Here is a 21,807-nt window from a genome sequence, read left to right as displayed (position 1 = left end):
TCCAGCTGTTTAAGTCTCAGCATAGTCTGCAGTTTTTGGTCTGGATAAAGTCCAACAATCTGTCCAAACAAGCATAAAGGAGGTGAATTCGGTTGTCAGTCAACAACAACAAAAAAAAAAGTGCTTTACCTTATATGGCTGTTTCCAGTAAAGTCTAATTTCCACAGTAGTCACAATTGGCTGAATTTCTTTTTTCTCTTTAAAATTGATGATTTCATGTGAAAAAGTATTTGTTTCTCAAAGTGCATTTTATCAAAACATTTGTGTGTAAACTGAATCACTGTTATTAAAATAATGTGGACAATTTAAAGCAGTTAGCATGCTGTGGTTTGATGACTTGATAACTTCTACCCTCTATAAAGATGTCTCTTTTGCAGACAATAGCACAGCTAATTAAAAAATACAATCTTCCCAGTGATGCCTGAGCAGTGTTCTCTTTCGCCATTGTCTGTTCCTTCAATCTGCTCTTTCAAGTCTAATTTAAGAGTTCTATGTAAAAATAATAACAAAGTGGATCATACCAAACTTACTGTAAATTCTCATCAGCAAAGTCCAGCTTCATTATATTAATTGTTTTAGCATAATTTGTCAACTTAAATAAATTCTTATAGTTTAACTCATCTTTGTATTACTGTAGACTTGTAGAAATGAAGTTTTAACACAGGAATAAGCTGTCTCAGTTTGGAATCTTTCAGACTGAATAAGTGTAAAATGTTGTTTCCGAAACACGAGGACTTTAATGCACCTCCACTTTGCCAGGCCTCACTTTAATGTGACCCCTAAGGGCGCAAAAGCTTTTGGATCTGTGCTTTTAGCTCCGAGGAACAAAAGAAGAGAGTGAAACCTCAGACTATCTATCATAACAACACAGTAGCAGCCCCCTCAGCAATGGCATCAACTGCACACAGAAATAAAGACGTCCATGTAGCAAACAGTAACACAATCAATTAACAACACAATCTGCTTCTTAGTTGTAGTCTCGCACATCCTCTCCTCATCTCTGGCTCCAATTATCTCGCCAGCCTTATCCTTTGCTTAAGATCATCTTCTCACTCATTCTACTCTGTGTCATTCCTGTATTCTGCAGTAACATGTGCCAGCAGGCTGTAAACTGGAACACAGCCTTTCCACAAGGCTGAATTGAAGTTACAATAATGAAACAGATGTTGGGAAATTGTATGTGAAGATGGAGAAATGGTCAGAAAATTAGTGGAAGGATAGGGAAAATGACAAAGTGAGAGAACAAAACATACATACAGTATCTCACTGAAGAGGGTACACCCTTCACATTTCAGGGTAAATTTTTATGTCTACTCAAATGAAAATCCAATGGATAATAGTCAAATCAAACTTAATTTCTTAAGCACTTTGCATGCTAGAGGAAACACAAAGTGCTTTACAAAGTAAAACCAAGTCATAAAGATTAAAAATAAAGCAAACATTCACACCGAAAAATTGATAAAATAGTATATAAAAACAATTTAAAAACACTTTCATGTTCTCTTTCACACACTCATACACACACAAAGAGACAGATACCCCAACCCCTCCCAATAACATCACTCCCTAACTACTGTCTCTTTAACAAAAAGTAGGTATAAGAAATAAAGATAAAAGAACAAATTTATTAATAAACAGCTGACTTGATACTGATGTGAGGTGGGATCCATACACACCAGGAGCCACTCCCCCCCATGTTCATAGGGGCCGCCCCCACGGCAGCCACCCAGGCAGGCTGGCTGTAAAGCTGCAGTTTTGGACCCCTTCCCTCGCAAACAGGAGCAATCACCATGACAACAACCCCCAGCCCAAGCTGGCAGGACCCCCACTGTGGAGGATCCTCATCACCAATTAAACTGATATAACATCAAGTAGTTGGTGTACAACTTCTATAGCAGTGTAGATTTACTGTTCATCAGCGAGTATTTTACACGACCAGTTTTGTTAAATAGCTGGCAACACTAATGAGTATACCCCTTGCGATACCTGTAGTTGTTTAAATATGCAGAGCTACTTGTCTTACCGTGTTCAAGTTTTTCCATCTTAACTGGTCTCAGATGATTATCAGGAATTAGAGCTGTTAAATGTTGGTACAACTCTTTCATTCTGAGCACTGTTCATGTTCAACATGACATATCGCAGCAAAGATCTTCCTGGACTGAAGTTCCACTCACAACTGGCCTCTTGGATCAGCTGAAAAAAAAAGCTGTCCTCCAGAAGCTGGGTTAAGAAACAGACACTTTGGCGCTGGTAATCCTAGCATCATGGTGTGGGGTTGTGTGAGTGCTCCCAGCATTTAGGAACTATGGTTCATCGAGGGAAACATGACATGACAGCAGAATCTGGTCCCCTCCATCTGGAAACTGCTCCACATGATGGTTTTCCAACATCATAATGAGCCTAGACACACCTCCAAGAGGATCACTTATAAAAAATGAAGGTGATGAAGTGACCAAGGCAGACTCAGGTGGAAGGTGGAGGAGCCCAAGCTCAGTGATGTTGCTGTGAAGGACTGGAAGAAAATTCCAGTATAAACTCTGGTGAAATCCATACCTAGGAGGATGAAGACTGTGCTGGATAACAATGGTGTCCACATAAATTAATGACACATTGGGCACAATGTGGACAGTGAACTGTGAGGTGTATTCGCTTGTGCTGCCAGCTATTTATACAAATACAACTGTGTGGAGTAACTTTCAGAGAACAATAAATCTACACTGCTTTACAAGTTGTACACTGACAATAAGTCATATCTAAATTTAACATCAGAACTGACTGTCTGCCATTTTCAAATTTAACGTTAGTAGATTTCTAAAGCACCTGTCATACACAATTAAACATTCTTTTTTCATTATTTATTTTTCTTCTTCTCTGTCATCCACCAGTGCTTACATCAACAAAGCCAGTGACTCATCACAGCAGGTGACGCTGATCGACTCGCTCCATTCCCCCGAAGGCCTGGCTGTGGACTGGGTCCATAAAAACATCTACTGGACTGACTCGGGCAACAAGAGCATCTCCGTGGCAACTGTAGATGGCAGGAAAAAGAAAGTGCTAATAGCCAGTGAGCTGAGTGAGCCACGGGCCATTGCAGTGGATCCACACCAAGGGTCAGTCTGACAATATTTGAAGTGAAAAATGATCAGCGCAAATCGGGAAAACATGGCAGGAGTTGAGTGAACAAACTGGCAGGGGAAGGGGTTGTCATCATCACTTTTGGGTTGGTGTCGTAGAAAACAAACAAAGAAAAAATCTTTGTGCAGGAGGTGGCCTTAAACCAGACCATCTGGTGCATCAAGCAGTTGAGCTTTTCTTTGGAGATATAATGTGATTCTTTTCCTCCCTTGTCTACCTCTTCCTCTTTGTTTCAGATGTCTTGAGATCCCTAAAGGAATCTTTTCACTGCTGTTAAAAGCTAGGCTAGCTTGAAATGCTAATGAAGCCAGGTTTTCACACATTTCTGGAAGAGACACATACACATTCAAAATGGTCCAAGTTTCTAGCACCTGCTCTTTTGCTCGCTGTCTGCTTTCTTTCAGTGTCCTTAAGGCCGGGTTCTGTAATAACACTGAATATTTGGAGGGAGAATTAGATTGAAAAAGAGTCTGATGAGAACACTGTGTGACGGCGTGTTGGAGAATCAGTCGGATAGTTTTTCTAAAAACTGTAACATTACACATTCAAACTTATTCTCCTCAGCTAGAAGGGAGTCTTTTTATCTTTTACTTTCAATTGGTCTCTTTTTTTTTAACTTGCCAATATGTCTTACTGCAGGTTTATATATTGGTCAGACTGGGGAGGTGAGGCCAAAATCGAGAAAGCTGGAATGAACGGAGTGGACCGACAAGTTCTGGTGTCTGAACACATTGAGTGGCCCAATGGAATCACTCTGGGTAAGCCATAAAATGAAAATGGAAAATACTTTATTAATCCCCAAAGGGAAATTCAACAAATATACCCACTCAGCTCTAATGGGAAGAAAACTGATGTATATACTTAGAAAAGTAAAATGAGCACCAACAATAGTTTTTAAGAACTAAGTTACAATGCTGAATGCTCATTTAGAGAGAAAGGGACAAAAATCAAAAATGGAAAACAAAAAAAAAGGCACTTAAATAGAAGAAAACAGCGACGGTTTAAAGAGGAAAAGGGTGTAAACATGCTGCAACCCGTTCAGCTGTTATTGTTACAGCTCAGCTTGTGTCTGGCTCTCATCAATCAAGCCAGTGAGTATGGGTCTATGAATTAATAAGCCGGTCGCTGTGTGCTGTCGATACCTCCCATCATCCCTTTCAACTACCTCCGCAACACCAACCAATTTCTCCCAGCTGTCCTTGCCTGAGGAAAAATAAAGCACACAGTTGCCTATCTCAGTGGAATTGAGGTGTCGTTGCATCTGCATGAAAACAAATTATTTTTAGAATAAGTCAAATGAGAGAGTTGGTCAAGACTGTATTACATTCCTGTTTGAAGGGGGGGGGGGTCATCGATTTCATGGAAAAGCAGATGACTGTGTTAGCCAGGAGTAGAGAAAAGGAAATTAGGTGGGTTTGTAGTTTCTACAGTATAATTCAATTCTGTTCAGCTTCTGGTTGAATACACACTTGTTTTAACCCTCCTGATGTCCTCATTTTCCACATACACCCTGTGTCCACCACAGAGGTGGGTCATTTGGACCCGAAGGACAACAGACTGATTCATTTTATAGTTTTTAAATAGAGGCCAGATTAATCTGTTTAATATGTTTTTAAGTTTGCTTTGAGTCATTTTCGGTACGTCTTTATGTTTAACAGGAAAGATGTGCAGCAACACTTGTTATTCATGCAAAGCTCAGTTTTAAGTCCAGATTCTTGTTTGTTTGTTCAATGCCGTCTGCAAACTTTCAAGGTAACCACAACACCGATCCACGGCCCGCAGCAATGGCACAGAAATGCGGCGGGCTTCCTTGTAAACCGCTTTGGGGAGCGATACATGTAGAATAATGGAAATGTAAAACAGCAAAGTGTTCTTTTAAAGATGGTCCAACAAGACTAATGAATTTGCTCAAGGGCACGCATATTTCCCTCCAGCAGGCAAGTCAAGCAGCAATATTACAATCACATCTGTGTTTTCTCAGCGCAGGGACTCAGCCGTCATGTCAAAGAAGATTGATGGTGTAGCTACTGGGCCATTACATTCATATACCTCTCACCCTAAGCCTTTCTTTGCTGAGTGACCCGTCTCTCTCTCTCCATTTACCTCCTTCGTCCTCCTCCTCTTATGTTTCGCTCTCCCTGACTTTGCTCTTTTTCTCTTCTCCTCCGACATCTTGTCAGATTTGTCCAACAGACGTCTCTACTGGGTGGACTCCAAGCTTCACCTGCTGTCTAGTGTGGATTTCAGCGGAGACAACCGCAGAGTGCTGCTGTCTTCCCATCACCACCTTGGACACCCATTTGCCCTCACTGTCTTTGAGGTACAAGAAGAAGTTAAGAATTGAATACACTCGCAATGAATCAGTCCAGCTAGTAGAAGCCTTGATCTGATTTCTTTACACAAGCAGCTGAACAACATTACTTTTTTAAATGCAGCAGAATAATCTCTGAACAGTCTTGCGTTTTACTGTTGTCATTGTTGAAACGAAAAAAAAAAAAAAAAAAAAGATCTGTGAGCACTTATCACTGTCTCATGGGTGTGAGCTTCATATCTTGCATGTTTATTTCCATCATGGATGTTTATTTCTAGACCTCTGTGGGCCAAGTCTTGGCACTCGAACATACTTGTGTTGCATTTTTAAGAATGCAGTTGTAGCGTCTTTGTAAGAGTTGAAGGAATGAAAATACTGAAAAAAATGTATAGTTCTAGATAAATCCTGCATGGGATTTCTTGTAAAATGGTTTACAGCATGTTTTCCCCATGTTTTATGGTTTATATGTAATGTTAAAACAATATATTGTCAGACTGAATGTCATCCAAAGCTCCAACTGAAGAAGCGTCCAGATGTGTACATTTGTTCACAAAGCAGCTGAATGTATTCATTTGTTGCTTTTACAAGCGCTAAAATATGTGGAGTCCCTCATGCAAGCAAACCATAGTGTGCCATTACCAATCCCACACATCCTTTAGATATTATGTACAAAAGAACTGCTTATGCATAGACATCTTCATAATCTTTCTGACTCCAACATGCTTGGCTTAATTTATGTCACTATGCTCAAATGTTGCTTGTTTGTCAAAGTTTTTTCTTTGTTTTTAAGTTGTCATGGCTTCCTGACCTCTGCTTGAATGAGTCACGATTATCCTTTACCCTATCATGTCAATCAGAAGACGCCTCTACCGAATCGTTTCATTCTTACAAGGTTTCTTACCATAGGAAAAATATCTCAAACTATTTGGAGGTGTGATGCATGGGAATTTAGTCCAAAGGAATCCAAAATGAACCACTGAATAGCTTGAAATGATTGTGCCCTGTCCACTTACAGGTAGCTTTTAGTGAGTGCTATAACGTGGGCAATAGGAGATATAATTAAAGCCGCAAGCGGCATCCATCGGGTTCGAGCCTCAGTCAGCCAGAGGAGCTGACTGAGGTAAGTAAAGACGAAGGTGGAGCTAGCGAGAGGTGAAATTTGATCAGTAAGACGTGTTTTCCTCCGTTTTCTCTTTCCTGCGCAAGCTGTGATGAGAAGCAAAAGAAAGGGAGGGGACATCCATCATGTCTGGCTGAGAGGATGTGCAAGGGTGTTGGATACGTGTGTGTGTATGTGAGGAGAACCAATGTTTCAGGCAGCAATGAAAGTTCAGCTTTGGAGATTAATAGCCCTCAGCTGTTCTGGCCTGTGTTCTCTTCTGGTCATGATACAGAACAAATTAAAACTCTTGAGGTTCTACACGAGGACATTCTCTAATTATTATTTAGTTAAGTTGGTTTTATCCTGGCAGTTCATGGTAGCAAACACCTAAAGGAACTAGATTATTCTTACAGATGAGAGATGGTTGAAGAGCACCAGGAAGCTACTTAAAACACAGCGCAGTATTCTGGCTCATACCACTGCCAAGACACTATGCCTGTTCTTGAAAAATGACCCCATGCACAGCCTGTTTCTTATTCAGCCTTGCAGTGAAAAACAATCTTATCTGTGGAAATGGGTGATTCAGTGAGTGCTCAGGATATTGAAAATAAGCCTGGAACTTTTTTTTCTTAGTTATATGGAGCCTAATATGTTAGCCATGGACTTGACCAGCTTTGGCACGCTGACTGCAGAGGGAAATGTGGAGGTGGAAGTGTGCTGACGAAAGGTTTACATATGTACAAAATGCTGATGCATGCAAGTCCTGTGCAAGACAGAAAAAATTGCATGACAAGTTTAAACCTAAATTTCAGATCTAGATGGTTCCTGGAATTGAGAGGCTTGGCAGGAAAATGCTGTACTTGAATAAGATGCTAAACATCCTTTTTAACCATGGAAAAAATGGAAAAGTATGGCTCAACCATTTATGTCCACTGACTCCAATTGAATACAAAATCTTTGGAATATTTTTTAAAAGGACAAGCAAACTCCCTTCAACAAGAACTAACTAAGACAAATCATATGGAAAATGATTATTATCTTTCTGGATTCAGACAACTGCTGTCTAAAAACAAGTGAAATTGGTGCTCGCAACTACTAAGCTTATTATAGGGAAATTAGAATAAGACTTTTTTTTAACAAAAGTAAAAAATGTAACCAAAACAAGCCCGAACTATCCAGCACCATACTTTGTTTACTCACATTTAGTCACATTGCTTAAAATCACCAAACTGTATGTTAAAATGACAACATATTGCTAAAACAAGGATGTCCCTCCAGCAGAGGCTGTAGCATCTGTTGTCAACTACAGCCATGACACTGATGTAAAGAGACGATCATAAAAATGTTGGTGGTCTTGTTTTTATTTTAAAGAGCACGTAAATAAACCGCTCAGTGATAGATAACAAGTTTGGACCATAAAGTAATAGTAGAAAAATGTTTGTAGACAGGAGCAAATTAACTGGAAATAATCATTAAAAAGAAAATGGTTGTCTGGCAAAGTTATGACACCGAAATCCAGTACTTGTGATCCAGCATTTTGGTAATACATGTAACATGCCTATCCACAGATAAGTGGTATATATCTAAACATACGGTGTCCATACAGGTAAAAAAAAAAACATTGGACTACCCTTGTTTTCTAAACAATTGACATCTTTAGTTTCACTCGGCATTAGAAATTAACATAAAATATTGGTAAACAAGGCTAGTCCTAAAATTTTTCCATTATGTTTTCTTCTCTGTCTGCGAAGCGTCTTGAGATAGCATTGCCGTGATTTGACGCTATATAGATAAAGTTGAATTGAATTAAAATTTCCTTCCATGAATGTATATAAGCTCTTTTGAGCAGGTTAGGTCTAAGTTGTCAGGAATATTTCTTTTTGATTTGTTAACTGACTTATGACAGCCACTCATTCTCCTGAGAGATTTACAACTAATACGGCATGCCATCTGCAGAACTCAAACTTAAAACCGTAGGAGACAGAACCATGGCTCATGTGTCTAAGCTTTGATATACCATTCCCAAACACACACAAACAAACCCTTCCAGTCAGGGTCCACCTCCTCCCTTCACACAAGGCCTACGGAAACGTGGATTGCAGAGGCTCGCGGAAATCAATGTATTCTCTTTCTTTGGCTTTTGTATCATTGAATTACTTTCATCCCTTCTGTGTTTGTCTCGAGGGCAAAATAGCAACGATGAGATGGGTTTGAGAAGGAGAAGAGGATGGATATGATTCATAGAAAGGAGCATTGAAAATGAATGTGTTAAGGGTAGATACATGCTTGGACTGGGGGAGACATTTTAAAGATTCCTCAGATTTAACACATAGCCTACATTATTATTTGGGTTACAAAGAATATAAATCAAAACATTTTTTAATCAAAGACTTACAAAAAGAAAGATGGGTTGGCTTAGTTTGGGCATTTATTTCTTAATTCATGTGGCATTATATCATCAGACAGCCAGACTGCGCCTACATGTGTGCTTTTTTATCAGAATCATGACAGAACTGTTAATCCTTTATTTCACCTTGAGTCTTTTTAATGATTTCATATCCATTTAGATGGATTTTTAAACAGCTCAGAGACTTGGCTCTCAGTGTGATGCAATTCCATGTGCTCAGAAAGTCACCTGTTTGCACCTGTATATAAGTTCAGGCCCATCCTTCAACACATGAAAGATTCACCTTGATCCAACAATAAAGAGAACCACCCTGCTCAGGTTTTCATGCTCTCAAGGTCAGAAGATACATGACATGTGAAGAGACTGACAGCAGAGAAACTGAAAAAGATAAACAGGGGGAAGAGATTGACAGATTGAGAAAGACATCCACAGAGATTAAAAAAAAAAAAAGGGAAAAGGGAGAAATAAGAGGTTTGAGAATTGTTTTATCGGTGTGGCTGACATTTGTCTTTCATTGTTTCAGCACAACTGTCATAAGAGTAAAGGTTATCTGAATCTGAGTGCAAAGGATGGAGCGATGCTGAGCTCACTGAAAGATGGAAAAGGGAAAGATTGAGGAAAGGTTAAGTCTACTGATAATCCAGAACAAATGGAAAGCAAGGACAACCGCTGGGACTGAAGCACACGCAAGATACACATCACCTACCACACACGCCTTACAAATCTGTGCTTGGACCTTTGATCCGTACCTTTAGAGAGCGCTTAAAACTGTCTGTGCATCATGAAAATTTTGGCTTATCCTCAGCTTCCCTTTTCCTCTCTGACTCGTATTCACCCTCTCTAAATCATTTCTTCTTTCTGTTTTTAACTTGCTTATGATCCTACAATCTCAGTTTTTTTTTTTCCCTGCTTTTTTTTTCCTTAATTGATGTGTTCCCTCATACACGGAACGGGCTTGTTGCTGTGGAAACCAAGTGCCATGACCACTTGTACTGTGTATCCTTTCATCCAGTACTACTGAAGAAAATTACAAGGAGGTGATAAATGGTATAAAGAAACAGAAATTAAAAAGTAAAATGTGTGTTTTAGAATCTACAATATTTTAAGAAGATGCCAGTTGTCTTTTGTCTCTTAGAATTTGTTTAATATACATCAGAATCAGGATAGCTACCAAACCAGTACAAAAAACCTGAAGGCACACTTTATTTCTTTACTTAAAACATGTTTTTATCCTAAGCTCTGCTTCTTTCAAAGAGTCGGATTTTTTTTTTATGCTAGAATGATTCATGGGGCATCAGTGTTAAGTGACTAAGCAAACAAATGGAAAAACAAGTTCTTGAAATTGTCGGGTAATGGTACTGGACTGGAAATGAGTGAAGAAACAGCAAATGCCTGAAGAAAAACTTTGAAAGACCATCAAAAATACTGGAGAATTGATTGCCCCAAACCATTTTAAAGGTTGTAGAAGAATCCTCCTTGGATCCCTTGAATGTGAAATATCAGAAAATAAGGGGACCTGAACAAGGTAGTGGTCAAAGGGTACCTTTTTGCTGTACTTTGTTTTTTCGTGGTGCTATTTAATACTGTTGAAATGGGTTTCTGAAGGTTCTTTAGGCATGTTAACCTGTTGTTTCAACAAATAAATATGTATGTTCTGTTGACATTTGTCACAGTGAATGGAGCAGGGCTTAAAATATTCCTTTACAATGTTTTTTTTTTTCCATCTTGCTTTGACCAGCATCATAGCATCAACATTTATTAACTACACTCTGCTCAGCTTTTTAGAAGATAAGAGGTATTCCTCATAAAAATTAAAACTTGTGATTCTATTTTGGTTTTTACCTTATGGAACTTACTTTTCTTCTTTAGACACACTGGAAATCAAATCATTTCTCAGATGCCTGCAATTATAAAATAAAAAGAAAAGAAAACTTGAAAGATCTAAGTTAACTCAGGCCATAAGGATCTAAACCAAGGGTAGGCAACTCCGGTGCTCGAGTGCCACAGTCCTGCAAATGTTAGGAGTTTCCCTGCTGCAACACATCTGATTTAAATCAATGGTTAATTAGCAGACTTGTGCAGTTTGATGTCAAGCTCTGCACCAGTCTGCTACTCAGGTCTGATGTGTGCCAGGTGTGTTGCAGCAGGGAAACTCCTTACATTTGCAGGACTGTGGCACTCGAGGACTGGAGTTGCCCACCCCTGCTCTAAACTGTAATTGTTCTGTCTTGTACATTACTTTTATCTTTGGCTGTATCTCTGGAGGGTTGCAGGCTTTACGACGTATCCCTGCTTACACTGAATGGAAAAAATGTGGGTACAGCTTGAACCAAGAAACACATGAACACACTTGGCATTAATGAGCCTGAGAGCAACTCAGCATGTGTGTCTTTAGACTGTTAGAAGAAACCAGAGTGCTAATTCCACCTTACACAGCAGCACAGTCACTAAAACTTTAATATTTCTACATTTAGAATCTGAGGAGCAGAGACTAAGACTTCACTTTTTGCATTAGTGCAGTATTTTAGTCATGCAGCAATAAACTCATATCTGAGCCACATCTTTGCTATAAACAACACCAACAAAATACCATTACAGGATTTTGCTGCAGACTTTCTTTCGACTATTACTGTTCATAATATTCAGAAAAAAAACTTAATTATAAACTTAAATTTAAATTGATGCTTTTTGACTGACAAATAATTATTTAACATTTAAAAAGCAAACAAACAAACAAAATTACTACAAAATTTTTAAATTGTATTTAAATATATTCCTAGTTGTGTTCACTGGATATTTTAACAATTACATTTTTAGTTAGACAACTCGCAGGCTGGTAAATAAAAGCACTATTTAGAATTGTAATTAGGCTCAGATCCCATTGCTTCTTATACATACATATTTATTAATCATTAAAAAAAAAACAACAACTTTGGAATGAATGCTGGATATTTTCTTATTTACCAGGGTCATACAGGTGGTTTGTGGAGTGGCAAAGAGGTTCAAAACAAACTTTATATTTAGTGCCATGGTCGCAGCAGGAGCAGCAGTGATAGTGACAGCAAGCATGAGGCAAACAGTAAGGAAGAAGTGCTCAGCTTGAACAGAACACCCAGAATGGAGGGGCATGTTAGATTTGTAGCATGAATGTTTGAGGCAGATCACATGGAAAGCAGCAAAGCAGCTCAAGTTGTCTGCCTGAACTAACTTGCTTCATGATTAGTGGGGGGAAATTGATTCAGTAGCATATTAGTGATTTATTGACCTCAACGTGCAGATACTGGATCCATTTTCAGTGATGTAAAGCACCTTCATAAAAACTGAGTTTTTATTAGGGTGAAGGGCGCATAAACAGTTTTTAATAGCATTGTTATTGTCACAGTGATATTATCATAACTGATTAATAGAGTTTAACATTTATTATATTATGTTTCTCTTTTCACAACCACAGCTGGAGTGGTGAGCTAACTAAGTCAAAAGCTTTTGCTCTTCATTCATGATCCATGTCCATAGAGAGCTGTTTGCTTGAAATCTATTTTCTATGAAAACCCCATGATGAGTCATGTTGACTGTGCTCTACACACTGAGGAGTTGCATTTTATCTCTGCACCCACACAACTGTCAGCTGATAACATTTTGGGACTTGTGATCTGAACATTTTTAATAAGTATGACTGGTTACTTACTGGAGAACAATGTTATGCACACAGATGATCTTAGTCTGAGTAGTACTGGTCTGCAGTAGTTCCTTTCTATTTTCTGTGTGTACACAGGAGAATATGATATCAAATATAATCCCAATAAGAGTTTTGTGATTTGTAGATCAAGAGAACAAATATCCCTAACTGTCTGATAGTAATCTCACTCTATGTTGACTGTTCTGTCTCATTTTAACACAGGATTACATATATTGGACAGACTTGGAGGATGAAGCGATATATAGTGTAAACCGACTGACAGGACAAGATGTGGCAAAGGTTGCACAGGACCTTAACAACCCCCTGGACTTAGTGGTGTTTCATGAACAGAGGCAGCCTAAAGGTAAGAAACAGCAATTGCAAAGGCTCTTGGCAAAGCTTATAGAAAATAGCCTTTTTAAATGTCTTTATTTAATCATAATTCAGTTAATTGATTTTATTGGTAAAACACCCACAGCATATATTACATCAGGTGAGGAACCAATATTTGTTTTTAAAAAAAAAAAAAGAAAAAACTTTTGTTTGTGTTATTTTTCAGTGTTTGTCAGCATTGATCAGTGTACTTCATCTATTTTGGTCAAACTATAAGAATTTATTTGGATGTTTAAAAAATTCAGCACATAAAAGAGAAGAACCAATAGGAAAACTGTCTTTATAAATAAAAAAAATAAAAAAAAACAGATTACCTGAGACACGTGTGATTAGATTGATGATTGTATTGGGAAAGTCAAATGATGCGTTCATTATTTTCCCAGGGATGGATACATTCTCAAGGTGTGTGCGGGTGCTAGTTAATGCTGCTGCACTGTGGAATGTAGTGTGTTTGGCAATCTGAGCCAGCAATTTGTTTGCTTGTCTGTGTTTTCATGCTTTGTTTTCTCTCCCCCTTTGTGCTCCAACCAGCCCGCTTGCCAGTTTGGAGCTAATTGCATTCCCTCATTAATAAATATAAGATGCTTCTCAAAAAGATTTCACAGAATTAAATGTGTTTCCTCCAAAATGCCAACAATGGCATGGCATGACCCAGCTGAACCATTTAGCTACTCAGTTATCTGTCTCATTCTAATGAATGTCATTTTTCTTAAATGACATAAAGTTCCCAACTGCTTCATGTTTGACTGCGAACCACTCCAGCAAGACTTGGAAATCAATGCCTGATGAAGCCAATAGAACCACATCATCTAGAAGCAGGGAATATATCATAAGGCCACCAAACCGGATCCCCTCCACACCTTGGCTGCTATTCTTTTTCACACAAGTTATGAACAGAATTTGTGAAAAAGAACTCCAACCTTGATTGGAAACAAAGCCGGCTCAATGTTGGCAATGAGGACCAAGCTCTGGCACCAGTTCTACAGGGACTAGACAGCTCATACAAGGGGATCTGGTACGCCATACTCCCAGAGCACTCACAGGACTGCATGTGGGACCCAGTCAAACACATTCTGTGGTTGCACGAAGCACATGTAGACCGGTTGGGTGGACTCCCATGCCCTCTCCAAAACCCCAAAGAGGACGAGGAGCTAGTTCCCTGTTCCACGACAAGGATAAAAACCATGCTGCTTCCCCTCATACAAGATTCAACCAGCTCTCTAGGAACCCCTGAATAGACTTTACCAGAGAGGCTGAGGTGTGTGATCCCTCTATAGTTGGAGCACACACTCCAATCCTCCTTTTTGAAGAGTGGGACCACCACCCAGTCTGTCACTTCAGAGGCAATGAATGAATCTGTTGGAATGAAAATCAGCACCTGCTTAGCCAAAAAATGGTGGCGTGTCCTTCATGGATCTGGAATGAGGTTATTCTCCATGTGGAAGAGTTCAAGTGCCTTGCAGTTTTGCTCATGATTGAGAGATGGATGAAACAGGATCGATGAAGTGGTCTGCATCGGTCTGTTACAGTGAAGAAGAAGCTGACCCAAAAGGCGACACACTAAATTTATCAGAAGATATACAGTATGTTCCTCCCCACACTATGGTCACTAGCTAGGAGTAGTGACAAAGAACAAGATGGGGAACACAAGGGGCCAAAATTAGTTTCCTCAGCAGGTGGTTGGATTATCCTTTAGAAATTTAGTGAGAATCCTGGATGGGTTTAGAGTAAAGACGCTGTTCCTTCACATTAAAAGGAGCCAGATGCAGTGGTTAAGATATCTGGATAGATGCCTCCTGGACCCCTTCTTGGTGAGGTGTTCTGGGCCCCAGTGAAAACCCAAGATGCGCTAAAGGGATTGCATCTCCTAGCTGACTTGGGAATGCCTCTGCATTTCCTCAGATAAGTTAAGTGGCCAAGAAGAGAGATGTCTAGCTTCTGCTGCCCCTGCAACCTGACGCTAGATAAACAACAAGGAGATGGATGGATGGATGGCCATAAATTTAATTCTTCAAATTCCCTCAAATTTTAATCAAGACTTAACAAATTCAAGATCATATAAAATGATATGAAATGTTTATTTTCACCTTCAATATTTTGATTTTACTGATTTTTTTTTTTTTTTTTTTTGGTTTAAATTAGACATGTTAGTGGACATCTCATAAGAGACAGAAAAACAAAATATAAATCCAGGGCCACTGCAACGATATTCCTCTAGTCCAGTGTTCTGCAATCCGAGTCGCTGGTAGAGACATACAACTCTTAAGGCAAAAAGTCTGCACATTTTCATGTTTTTTTTAAATGCATAAACATACAGTACATTAACAGTGACCCAGAAAGTCTTTCTTCCTTCTTATTGCTCACATTCACATTGTGAAAAACATCTCAGACAGTTTGCTTGGCATCTTTCAATTTCTCTAAATTCACCCAAAGAAGCTGACATCTTACTCTGTCTTTATTAGGTCATTTTTTATTATTAATCTATTTATTATTTCATTCTGTTCTATTTTGCTTAGAAACTTGGCTTTTAATTTTAGTTTTTGTTTCCTTTTACCAAAGAGAGGCAGTGCAGAGGAGTAAAAAGACTGAAGCAATAACTAGAATATCAATTTGCTCATATTGATATTCTTGTTTATCTATCTTCATGTTATTCCTCTTTAAATTCTCTTTTGTTAAATGTTTTGTAAGTTACAGAACCTGAAAGTGTTGCTTAAAGGAGGGGAGTGATATTTCTCATTAACATGGAAAATTTATAAGGAATGGTTGAAGCATTGAGTTTGTCACTGGCAAACTGCTCGCCACATAGAGTATGCAGAAATACTGTATGTGAATTATAAATGTATTCCCTCCTTATTAATATGTTCCTGGATGTTGTAACTGACAGCTGTTCTGATGACTTGAAGAATATGCTGCTTTAGCACATCAGAGGGCAGATTTGACAGCAACCTGACCTAATTCTGACTCTTCCCTGCAAAGCATGAGCAGCAATATCTGCCATGAATCTGCATCCTGGGTTAAGGGACTAAATAATTTATCTGTTTGTAATGTCTGCATTATTAGAAGCATCTCTAAAAATGCTTGAAAATAGACCATGAAATATGATTACAATAGATCCCAGGCTGTTTCATGGTATGAAACACAAAACAGAATATTGGTGCTGATTAATTACTGTATAAGTCTTCTGCAGAAGTCCCTTCTTTAAAATTATAATCCCCATTTTTCTGACTTAGTGTTTCTGAAATCAGTTTCTCGTTCAGTGTTTGCTTTTCTTTTCTTTTCTTTTACATGTTTAAGTCAAGAGTGCATGTTCTGCCTAACTCTGTGCTCATCACTCTGGCATTGACACGGGACTTCCATTTGCTTCAGTTATATGGGGAATCCACCAAATATTTTGAAATTCCAAAACTGATGATCATATTTGGATGTATTTTCTACACAATGATGCCAGGAAATGTTCAATGGAAACTTTTGGAATTTGTTATATATTTTAAATGTTTTGAAAGTGAAAATAAAATAACTAAAATAGCTAAAAGTTATTTTCTTATTCATCATCCCTGTATTTGTTCTTGTGCTTCTCAAGGTCCTGACACCTGTAATATGGGCACTTTACCCAATGGTGGCTGCGAGTACCTTTGTCTGAAGGCCCCTCAGATCACAGACCACTCCCCCAAGTACACCTGTGCATGTCCTGATGGCATGGAGCTTGGACCGGACATGAGGCGCTGTGCAGTAGGTATGTCGTTTACACTGCATCAGTGTAACAAAAAAACATTCAGAAGCACGCCTGCTAAAAGGAAACCTACTGGTTAATGTTACATGAAACCCTACTATAATCTCAATAACACGATCGACTGCCAAGTCATTCAGATATTAAGCTGAATAAGAGATTCGCTCTGTGAACGCGTTCCACATCGTCATCAATTATTTATGCATCATCTATGAATAAATATGCAGCTCTTCATGGTTCAGTATTTAGAGGGTTTCCACTCTGGTACTGTACATGAATAGTTGCAGGGAGTACAACGCTGTTAAAACTTGAAGAAAATAGGAATATTTTGGGGGTATTGTCTTGCCATCACCTCCATCCACACCAAGCATTTTTATCCACTGATGTTCACAACATCATTCTGAAACAAAAAGAATTTTTAAGACCTCTTGAATGTGTTGAAATTGTCATTAAAATGTGTGGAGAAGACCCTAAATATATTGCACACAAAAGAGAATATGCCAATAAGTTTTTGCTTGTGGCGAATACATCAGAGTTGCTACATTAATATCTTTTCATATCGCCTCCTGAATCCTTCAGACTTCATATAAATCCAGCATGTGGCAGTGTAACACGCACATGTCATTGCATTGGATTCAAAGAATGTGAATATGAAACCTTTGTTGTCTGTACGCATCTGAAGAAGTGGGTCAGGAATTCTGCCTGCGTCCCCAATACACCTCGATTATTTGGCTGACCTTATTCCAGAGCTCAACACAGTCCGCTGCCTCGATAGAGTCGCAGTATTTGTAAAGTTGTTATCCCTAATAGACTCAATCTGTTCTCACACATCGGGTTGGTGCAGGTGAGGCAAAAAGGAGCTGACACAGAGAAAAGGGAGAAAGCGATGATGATGATGATGATGTATGTGGGCCACCATTCAGAGTCCCTCAGAGAGAGGGAATGTGGGCATTGAGCACGCACACACATTGCGGTTGCAGCCTCTGGATTTCCAAATGTAATACAAATGTTTCTGCTGAGCTCACACTTATTATGCGATGGAATAAAAATTTCATCACTTCTCTGTTGCCCATTGCTTGCTTTATTTTTGTGAATGCCAGAGCAGCCCAGAAGGACCGTATTTCATAAGATAAATTTTCTTGCATAGTAATTTGGTGTATCTGAGAGCACAATTATATCTGCGGGAGACATTTTGATAGATGCAATGCTGGAATGAAAGAAAATGGTCAGACTTTCATCTTATTTGCATTTAAAATCCAACTAAAAACTTAAAAAAGATAAGCGTTTGTGATTTTTGTCCTTTTTTTTTTTTTTTTTTTTTTGTGCAGTCCGTCTCAGAACAACCACAACAGCTGCTCCCACTACCTCCACCACCATCACAAGAACCTCCACCACCACTACAACTCCCACCACAACTACTACAACAAGCACGACGACAACTAGCACCGCTGCTACCACGACTACCACAGGAGCCGTTACCTCGGCTGTTACCACGCCAAGGCACACGACAAGGCGGCATACGACACCAGCGCTTTCTCAGACCTCCAGAAGCTCCAGGAGTACGGAGCACCCTCGGACCACCGCCGCCACAAGCACGGAGACGGCAAGTCTCAGCAGCACCAGCCAGACATCTACATCTACATCCACATCATCTCTACCAGGCCCAATGGCCCCCAACAGCATCCAAAGAGAAGCTAATGCCAACCTCTCTCACAGAGGTATGTATCATGGTCTGCGGGGTGGTTCGTATAAGTGTGTGTGAAGTGAACGTGAAGTGCTTGTAATCCCCAGCGACCAACTGCTATTAAACGCAGCAGGGAGCTGAAAACTAATACTTAACATCAGCTTCCTTCTCTGCTCTGCTGTTTCTTCCCCTTCAATTCTCCTTCTGTCTATCTACTGTACAACCCCTTTCTCTCTTCTTTTTCTCACACGTGAACACACACACACACACAAGCACTAGTGAATCTCTCAATCTTCTTACTCTTTATCCCTCTTGACCAACGTCCAGCGGAAGGTGTCAGATTTCGCAAACGACAAACCGCTTCCTTCTCCACATCCCCCGCTCATCGCTCATCCTGACTGTCTGACAGCCCGTCGCTCTCTTCCTCTTTCCCTTTCTAGCTCTCTCTGTCCTTCTCTTTCTCTCACCTTCTGAATTCATTCTAAAGCTGGCCACATGTTTCACTCTCATGCCAATCAAGCTTTTTCCGGAGCTCATGAAAAACATTAATACAGTCCTGACGACAGCTGACTAAAGCAACACCATCGCCGGTTTACAAAGCAACGACGAGACTTAAAATGTATAAGAAAATAGACAAAGTCAGTGGAGCCGTGAAGCAAACTTGACAGTCCGCTGTGCACATCATACAATGTGTTTTTATTACAACAGCGTGAGATTTTGCTAACTGTCAAACTGCAGTCACCCGTTCAAACAGCTTCTCTATTGTAAGCGTCGTCTTTTCTATTCTGTACTGTTTTCTGCACATTTTTTTTTGTTGCACATGCTTAGATTAATAGCAAGGTGTACTGCCTATTTGAGGCCCCTGGAGTCTGAGATGTAACCCCTAGGGTCTGTACAGTATCACTATGCATAGCACAGTCGGCGTTGGGCTGAACCTGCTCCGACGTCTTCCTCTGGGATGATTGAGAAGTTGAGTGTGCTGCAGTTGTGAATAATTTTTCTCACCCCAGAATGATGGACTCCAGATTGCTTGGTAATGGCCTTGTGATGCTTCTAAGATTAATGGGCAGCAACAATTGCTTGTCTATGATCATACAGATGTCTGTCCTCCTCAACGGTGTGTTAACTCACACCAGAATGTTTTCAGACCAGCAAGCTGTGAGAACGTCTGCTTTTCGAGCGGGGATCCTACTTACTTACTTACTCAAATGCATATGATTAGCAGCACCTGACTATTCATTAGCCATGTAATTTTCAACTTGAGGCTTTGGTCGTAGTTTTTGCTAGATAACAATATGGTCTAATGTATCACATGTGATTGTTAAAATCAGGTGGTATTTACCCATTACAAAGATTTTCTTCTTCTTTTTTTTTTTTTTTTTTGGTGTGATATTTAGAGCAGAATGAAGGGTGGTTTCATTTATTTTGCACACTTTATTATTTTATAATGGCATGCTGCTGGATTGTGTGTATACATTAAATAATTTAATTATACAGTAATTCTTTCTCATCAGAAACTTTCTATATGTATTAAGAGACCAGGTTAGCAGGATTTAAATTACAGATGGCCAGGTGACAGGATTGTGGACGAATGGAAGGTAAGACACTGTGAAGTTCAACTAAGGACTGTTAAATGAAAGTATACAGTGAAGGAAATAATATACGCAACAAGCGGAAATGAGTTTTCAAAAAGACAATATGGGATGGAAACGAGGCGAGAGTGAAAGTCATTTGCTGGGAATTCTAAAAGAATTCCTGCTGCACTGGATTCTGGGTTTTTCTGGGTGATTCAGAAGCAAGTGCACGTCTCCTCCGGTGTCTGAAGTTGTCAGCTTCCTCAGTGTGCCACAAATTCTACAGATGAGAGGTGGAGCAGGCATACAAGGTAAAATGGGGCATGAACAAGACGTGTCTTCAAACCCACGGGCCATGTGTTATAATTTTCAACTCAATGCACACTGTCAAGTTTGTCGGCGTCAGCTGTTATACAAGTGCGGCGGTGGGTTTGGTGGTGGGACAAGGAAGAAATGGGAGTTTCTGTGAAGACGGGTGAAGGATAAACAGCAGCAGCAAGTGCCTAAAGTTACAAAGCATCTATACTCTTTACATTATTTCCATCAAATTTTTAGCCTTTCTTTTGACAAATCCCTCAGCTACTTTCACCTTAACATTTATCTGGTCATACAAAATTAACAAAACATGAACGTTAAACAGTTTATATACATATTCACATGAATGTTTGTGTTTAGTTTACACATCTCTTTTCAGCCTCTACTAAAAATTAGATTCACTTAAAGGTGGAGTATGTAAGATTTTCAATATTTTCAAAACAAATTAACTAAAAAAAAAAACTACAATCACAATTAGATAGTTTTTTTTAAACATGTAGGTTCCAGTCTCTCCATATTTGATGTTATTAAATTACAAGTTTATTTAATGACAAAGACCCTTCTTAAATGTTTGCCTACCAGTAAAAAAAAAAAAAAAGTGTTTTTTGTCATTTGTCATTAATTAAACTTGTAATTTAATAACGCATCAAATATGGACAAACTGGAACCTACATTTTCTAATTATGTTTGTAGTTATTTTATTTGTTTATTTTGAAAGTATCAAAAATCTTACATACTCCACCTTTAATGAAAGTGTTCATCTCAAGTATCAATACGCAGTGTGTTATTTTACAGCTGTTGTTGTTGTTTAGTGCTGTTTAGGTATAAGACAAATATTAATGTATCTAAATGTGAATGGTTTGTGCAGAGGTATGAAATCGTTGAAACTTCTTGAAATTAAATTCCCTCCTGCAATAATAGTCTTAATGAAACTGAGACTCTCTTCCTTCGCTCTCTACGGACTGCCTCTTTCAGAACAGTTTCTTTAATAAGATTTGAACCCGTTTGGTGTCACTCATACTTTAGGAGAAAGACTAAATCACTTCTGCTGACTCAGAATTTGCAGTTTGCTGCTCAGTCTGAAGTCACAACCTCTCATATGCTTCCTTCTCCAATGCATTGTAGTCTGTGTGGGGTTTCTGTCATATATGATTGCATTTCTGAGAAATATTGTGCATCTTATTCATCACATGCCATCTGTGCCTTTTTGCTATGCATAGAACTTCACGATCTTTTTCTGGTATGAGCCGATCAGTATGCAGAGCCAGCACTGCGAACGCTTCTGTTAATCTTTCTCTGTAGACTTCATTTGAGCCATCTGATCACACTCTGGCCAGTAACTAGCCTGCTGCTAACAGCGGGGCTGGGAGCAGAGTTAATGCCAAAGTTCCACACTGAGCTGTCGGGGTGAGAGTTCAAGGGGAGTTGAGATTCAAAGGTTGTCTGGAATAAATGGATGCTGCTTTGCATCAAGGGAAAAGAT

The 21,807-nt window shown here is 39.2% G+C and overlaps 1 protein-coding gene across 1 annotated transcript in view; it reads left to right on the top strand.

Annotated features, from left to right (window-relative positions):
• The window catches only part of lrp8 (low density lipoprotein receptor-related protein 8, apolipoprotein e receptor), a gene marked incomplete at both ends in the record, with an annotated part of 154,989 nt that overhangs the window by 129,979 nt on the left and 3,203 nt on the right, over window positions 1–21,807 (top strand). The window contains 6 exons of the mRNA XM_079245435.1: window positions 2,886–3,110; window positions 3,775–3,893; window positions 5,316–5,455; window positions 12,854–12,995; window positions 16,605–16,757; window positions 18,080–18,469. Of these exons, the coding sequence (XP_079101561.1) occupies window positions 2,886–3,110; window positions 3,775–3,893; window positions 5,316–5,455; window positions 12,854–12,995; window positions 16,605–16,757; window positions 18,080–18,469 (1,169 nt within the window). The remainder of the gene's footprint in view (window positions 1–2,885; window positions 3,111–3,774; window positions 3,894–5,315; window positions 5,456–12,853; window positions 12,996–16,604; window positions 16,758–18,079; window positions 18,470–21,807) is intronic.

Source organism: Telmatherina bonti, assembly GCF_933228915.1.
Source record: "Telmatherina bonti genome assembly, chromosome: 8".
In the NCBI taxonomy this organism is placed as follows: Eukaryota; Metazoa; Chordata; class Actinopteri; order Atheriniformes; family Telmatherinidae; genus Telmatherina; species Telmatherina bonti.
Note: the sequence above shows the minus strand (reverse complement) of the source record. Positions and strands in the feature narration are given on the sequence as shown.